The sequence below is a fragment of the Limulus polyphemus genome, unplaced genomic scaffold, assembly GCF_000517525.1.
Source record: "Limulus polyphemus unplaced genomic scaffold, Limulus_polyphemus-2.1.2 Scaffold5069, whole genome shotgun sequence".
NCBI classification, from domain to species: domain Eukaryota; kingdom Metazoa; phylum Arthropoda; class Merostomata; order Xiphosura; family Limulidae; genus Limulus; species Limulus polyphemus.
The window spans coordinates 23379-30452 of record NW_013670679.1 but is presented as its reverse complement, the minus strand read 5'-3'; the positions used below and the strand labels follow the sequence as shown (position 1 = coordinate 30452).

Here is a 7074-nt window from a genome sequence, read left to right as displayed (position 1 = left end):
GATTACAATCGTTTGTATTGTGCTAGAGATGTTATATTTAAAGAAGTACTGTTACGATAAAGATACTAATTTGGCCGGAAATGTTTTGCGGGTCTCTGCTATTTCTATTTATTGAATGAAATCAACGCTATTTTCTACTTCCTTGTTCTAATTTTATTGAAGTTTCACCTTAATGGTTATTCTGTTAGTTCCTGTAAAAACCACTTCAGCTATTCCTTCTCATCAGCTTTCTGAAGCATGAGTCTGTTTCCAAAACAGATCTCTACAAGATTTTACGATAAACTTCAGAAAGGTGGAAAAAGTGAAATGTTTTTGGAAAATGAATTGATTGTAAATATTTTGAATGTTGACATCAAAGTTTATAAGTTCTAAACTCTCTCTACCTATGATTGATGTAATAAAATTAAACGAAGATAGCATCAGTTGGATGATTTATTCGTAGAACTTCTCGATACTGTCACTTTTGATTATTCAAGTTTGACTTGTTGTTGAATTCAATCAGGATCCTACTAAAACCAGTGAAATTAAATTAAAGATATTTGTTAAAAACAATGTATTAATGGAGGCAGAATATTTAGCTATTAGACCATCGGAGAGATTTTCAAGAGTTGTTTGAGTGGTTTTTCCCAAAGTATGTAAAGAAAAATATCCATTCAAGAGTATATGTTCAAATATTGGTACTTGTAACTGTGAATTAACAGAAGTTTAATTGAAAGTTACTAGCACTAAATGTTATTGAAGAAATACATCAGTGAGTTTGAAAATAAGGTTTACTGTGATAGTTTTGACGTTGATTCGTTTAGAAGAAGCTGAATAAGGAACTGACATCGTAGGCCTTACAGTACTGTGTGGTGCTGTCGGTCTTTGAAGTAAAGGCTATTGTTAGAGAAATCTTTCTTGTTGAGGTACTACACAGTCTTGAGTAATTTCTATATAACCCAATATACTTAATAATTGAGAATATGAGCATCTGTTTCAGGGCACGTGTATGATAGCTACACCTAAGAACTGAATTTTTACATTTTAAATGATGAGTAAAAAACTCTTTCCTGTAAATATAAATTGATTTACTTGTGGGAGCATTAAAAATGCAGGCTGTAGGATAATTTATATAACATTTAGAGCTTCGATAAGAATGGTTAGTATTAGTAAATGGTTGAGGAGGCTTCTTCATTGGACATGTACATTTGAGATGAATGGTTAAACATAGATGCTGATTGCAGGATTTTTTTTTTAAACAAAAATATTTAATGTTGGTGTTGAAGGCATATAATGTAGTTCTTGTTATATACACAATGCTACATTGGTTCCACCACCAGGTGGATACAGACACCATATATTCCTTCAGTGAACGTGACAGTGTGTTAACTAAGCTCAGACTTTGATGAAACTTTACTGTACCTTGCTAGATGAGGAGTCCCGCAGCTTGAGCCCACCACTCTCAATGATCAGTTGTCTTGTCTGTTGGTCACCACATCCAGGCATGGGCCGGGTAAGATCAAGATTTAAATAGTTCTGCTCACGTAATGTCTGGAACAACAGCAGATTTATTACAAACCCAGCTTAGTAAATGGGCTTTCCTTTCTAATTACAAATCTTAATTAATAAAGAGATTTTTAAACTTAACCAAATGAAAATAACCCACCTTCTCCACTTCTTCATTGATGTTATCGATAACGTCATAGCTCTCTATCCGGCTAAGAATTGAAGCTAGTAGTTTCTTTTCATGATGGTGAGATATACTTGAATTAACGTTGAGAACAAAAGATTCGACACTTTCTTTCTGACAAATGAAGAACATAAATGTTAGTTTGATCCCAACTGTTTTTTTGTGAATTACTAAACATTTTTTGTAACAAGATTCAAGAGGTTAAAAATAAAGAATACAACAGTCTCTAACAGTAGAAGTTTTCAGATATACAGAGATTAAAATAATACTATTTCCTGTGTGTGGTTTCTTAAATATCTAAAAGTTTAACATCGATAGCAGTTTAAAATATGTACATTGTTTTTAGAAAGTACAGGGTGCGCAAGTTATTTCATGCCTTCTGTTGCTTATAACTCCCAGGTAATGTACATTAGAGGAGTTAAAACTGGATACACACTTACAAAAGCATTATGTTGGGTGGCACATGTATTGGTTGACCTAAAGGTGACTCTGTGGGCTAGGTTTATCAGTGGTGCATGTTAGCTAACATTGTTTTACCAACCCTATATGAAAGGGGCATTCACCTAAACGCTGTCTTCTGCAACAGGTTTTATAGTCACTGAGTAAAATGTACCCTTACTGTCTACATATAACTGTTGAATTTACATTTGTTACAATATGCAATATCTTTGTTCTATAATACATCTATAAATGCTCTTATTTGCAGGCAACAGTAAATAAACCATGGAATTATTTTTCAAGTAAACAATATTACTTCCAGGTAATGTACCATTTAAAACTTACCAAAATATATTTTCTGTGTATTATAAGTCTTCCTTAAGTAAGAAATTCAAAGAAAGTATTTCTCAGCGACACCTTCTTGCCATCCACGGTACTCAGTTCAGCATAATATTAAAGACAGATTATTTCAATAATCCCTCACTCTGCTAACAAATATGGTTTTGGAATAATAAGCAATGGAATGCATGAAATTAATTTATAGTCACCCCGTTGTAGCAAATTAATTTATAGTCACCCCGTTGTAGCAAATTAATGTATACAATGGGGTGACTAGGGTGACTATAAATTAATTTGCTGTTGTAGCAAATTAATTTATAGTCACCCTGTTGTAGCAAATTAATTTCAGTGTTTTTAGTATCTTATCATCTCAATTTAATGTATTGGTAATGGTAAAAATATAATTTGTCTGACGAAGGTAACTCTCTTCAAGACTTACCATTTCTTCCAAGGCTTTTTTCTGCTCCTCATCATCAGTTTTCTTCTGTATGGCCTTGAGAAGGAGTGAGTATTTGGTCAGTCGCTGAACCGGCTTGACCAAGAGATCGGTAAGCTGTAGCCGATCACATTCCTTCCTGGTCTCACACCACTAGAAGGTCAAAGGCCAATTTTACTTGCACAAAAGGTATGATTTATGTGAACACTAGTTACTAAGAGTGGTTGTGTTAAAAACTAAAAATACACAGAACTCACTGGTGCCATCTAGTGGCTATTATGTTAGCTTAAAATAAAATGTTTGTATTGATGAAAATGTGACACTTACGATAACATAGGCTTTAAACAGCTCATTTTCCTTGTTCTTGTCTTTCACGTACTGTAGACAACAGTCATGTTCTGTACAATACTTGATATATGGCCAGAAGAGTTGGTCACACTGCCCAAAAAAGGTCAACAAACATCAGGAAATAAGATGGAATTAATACATATAGACATTTACACAACTGTATTGAACCTCTCAAGTATTACTGCCGTTTTCTAATAGATATAACGTACCTTTAGAAATCCATCTTTCATGAGAACCGGGTTTAAAGGCTGCTTCGTAGACCTGCTGCTGTTTAACATGGGAAGGAGTTGATCAACCCAAAACTGATGGTTTGCCGTGTAAACGTCCCGGATGTTACAGAACAGCTTGTGTGTGTCAATCTGAAACAAATTAAATCAGGCTTAACAATGGCACTCGGGAACTACACATATAAATCATGTTTCAAACATTTATCTAATATATGATGATATTGTGTTTAAACTAAAAGTGATTTAATGGAATCAGCCACTGATTTTTACTTGGATATTTGTTTTGACAAGGTGGTGAAGCTTTTAAAATGTATGTTCATTTTGAGTTCTTTCTAAAAAAATACAACAAACTCAATGACAAGTTTGTCTTGAGACTCTCACAAATATAAAAAATTCAGTGAGTTTTGTCTTGAAACACACAAATTAACAGTTTCTGTCTTGAAATGCACAACTTGACAGTTTTGTCTTGAAATGCACAACTTGACAGTTTTGTCTTGAAATGCACAACTTGACAGTTTTGTCTTGAAACCACAACTTGACAGTTTTGTCTTGAAATGCACAACTTGACAGTTTTGTCTTGAAATGCACAACTTGACAGTTTTGTCTTGAAACATACAACTTGACAGTTTTGTCTTGAAACATACAACATAAAAAAAACTGGAGAAGTGGGTATGACTCCAAATTATCTGGTTACATTACAGATATATAATTAACCACTGGAAGACAAACACTGTTTATAGCACTTGAATATATAGACACAACTATAACAGATTACTGGACACAATTGTAAAGTTAGAACATGGACTAACTAAGATATAGACACGACTATAAGAGATTACTGGACACTATTGTCAAGTTAGAACATGGACTAACTAAGATATAGACACGACTATAAGAGATTACTGGATACTATTGTCAAGTTAGAAAATGGACTAACTAAGATATAGACACAAGTAAAGAGATTACTGGATACTATTGTCAAGTTAGAACATGGACTAACTAAGATATAGACACAAGTATAAGAGATTACTGTATATTATTGTCAAGTTAGAACATGGACTAACTAAGATATAGACACAACTATAAGAGATTACTGGATACTATTGTCAAGTGAGAACATGGACTAACTAAGATATAGACGACAAGTAAAGAGATTACTGGACACTATTGTCAAGTTAGAACATGGACTAACTAAGATATAGACACGGAGTAAAGAGATTACTGGACATTATTATCAAGTTAGAACATGGACTAACTAAGGTATAGACACAAGTAAAGAGATTACTGGATATTATTGTCAAGTTAGAACATGGAATAACTAAAATATAGACACAAGTTTTAGAGATTACTGGACACTATTGTCAAGTTAGAACATGGACTAACTAAAATATAGACACAACTATAAGAGATTACTGGATACCATTGTCAAGTTAGAACATGGACTAACTAAGATATAGACTCGACTATACGAGATTACTGGACATCTTAGTTAGTCCATGTTCTAACTTGACAATAAGTAATCTCTCTACTTGTGTCTATACAACACTTTTATTATCATACTTACTTCATTGAGTATCCCTTCACACTGCAGGTTACACAAACAGGTTAGGAACAGCTGGAAAGAAGAAACACCTGGTTCACACAACACTTTACCTTCCTTGACTACTAATGTGTACATAATATATATATTGCTACGTTGTCATATTAGTGGTGATGTGGAATAAGACCTCACAACAATTTGAATTACAAACATGTTTCCAGTTAGGGAGGACTGCATACTAACATTAGAACTTTGTTTAATATCTGAATATAAGATAATGTGATTTAAATTTTCAATATCACACATGTATCCCTACCCACTGTGACCATGTTCTACGAACAAAGGGGTCCTACACCCAAAATCATGTTACCTTTGGTATTCTTCATCACATCTATATAATCTGTAACATACATACTTGGAACACAGATCTTCCCGAGATGTGTTTGGTGTTAAATCTTAACTAGAATATTATTAAATAAAAAAAACCTTGCACTTACATCAGTGATGACTTTTAGTCTTTTGATGAAGAATATTTCTGTCTGAAGAAGTTCCCATATAGCATCCTGTTGATTCTTCATTTTGTCACTCAGATCCTGAAAAATAAACGTAATCAACTTTTTTAAATTTAATACACAAATGCACCTCATCAAGTGGAGAGAAGTTAGGTAGTACTACAATGTAAAGTGACAAACAATACAAGTAACTTCTGAGTATGTGATTTACAGCAAGTTTAATAGAGAGAAGTTAGGTAGTACTACAATGTAAAGTGACAAACAATACAAGTAACTTCTGAGTATGTGATGTACAGCAAGTTTAGTGTAGAGAAGTTAGGTAGTACTACAATGTAAAGTGACAAACAATACAAGTAACTTTGAGTATGTGATGTACAGCAAGTTTAATAGTGAGAAGTTAGGTAGTACTACAATGTAAAGTGACAAACAATACAAGTAACTACTGAGTATGTGATTTACAGCAAGTTTAGTGTAGAGTACATTAGGTAGTACTACAATGTAAAGTGACAAACAATACAAGTAACTTCTGAGTATGTGATTGACAGCAAGTTTAGTGTAGAGAAGTTAGGTAGTACTACAATGTAAAGTGACAAACAATCCAAGTAACTTCTGAGTATGTGATTTACAGCAAGTTTAGTGTAGAGAAGTTAGGTAGTACTACAATGTAAAGTGACAAACAATACAAGTAACTTCTGAGTATGTGATTGCTGTAAATTACATACTCAGAAGTTACTTGGATTGTTTGTCACTTTACATTGTAGTACTACCTAACTTCTCTACACTAAACTTGCTGTAAAGTTTAGTGTAGAGAAGTTAGGTAGTACTACAATGTAAAGTGACAAACGATACAAGTAACTTCTGAGTATGTGATTTACAGCAAGTTTAGTGGAGAGAAGTTAGGTAGTACTACAATTTAAAGTGACAAACGATACAAGTAACTTCTGAGTATGTGATTTACAGTAAGCAATATTAGATATACCTGCCAGTTCTCCACGATTTCTTTCCAGTGATTTTCTAGTTTGTAAGTATCTCCACTTGAATCGTGAAAGGTCAACAACCCTGGGTGTTGTGGTATACCTTGGACACTGTACTGGTTCAACAGATCTGTAAGGAGTTCCATCTTATCCTTCTCCTAGTAAGTTTATACCACACATTGTTAAAGCAATCCAATAATTCTGATTTATGATAATAATACCACACATTGGTAGAGCAACCTAACAATTCTGATTTATGATAATAATAATAATACCACATTGTTAGAGCAACCTAACAATTCTGATTTATGATAATAATAATAATACCACATTGTTAAAGCACCCTAACAATTCTGATTTATGATAATAATAATAATACCACACATTGTTAGAGCAACCTAACAATTCTGATTTATAATAATAATAATAATAATAATACCACACATTGTTAGAGCAACCTAACAATTCTGATTTATGATAACAATAATAATACCACACATTGTTAGAGCAACCTAACAATTCTGATTTATGATAACAATAATAATACCACACATTGTTAGAGCAACCTAACAATTCTGATTTATAATAATA

General features: G+C 33.0%; 1 protein-coding gene across 1 annotated transcript in view; it reads right to left on the bottom strand.

The window, feature by feature from the left end:
* LOC106472080 (rho guanine nucleotide exchange factor 11-like) overlaps positions 1 to 7074 on the bottom strand; it is a 23341-nt gene that overhangs the window by 7577 nt on the left and 8690 nt on the right. Inside the window, exons 4-11 of the mRNA XM_013932710.2 lie at positions 6489 to 6641; positions 5495 to 5590; positions 5022 to 5072; positions 3440 to 3589; positions 3210 to 3320; positions 2886 to 3035; positions 1646 to 1783; positions 1402 to 1530 (exon numbers count right to left, since the gene is read on the bottom strand). Of these exons, the coding sequence (XP_013788164.2) occupies positions 1402 to 1530; positions 1646 to 1783; positions 2886 to 3035; positions 3210 to 3320; positions 3440 to 3589; positions 5022 to 5072; positions 5495 to 5590; positions 6489 to 6641 (978 nt within the window). The remainder of the gene's footprint in view (positions 1 to 1401; positions 1531 to 1645; positions 1784 to 2885; positions 3036 to 3209; positions 3321 to 3439; positions 3590 to 5021; positions 5073 to 5494; positions 5591 to 6488; positions 6642 to 7074) is intronic.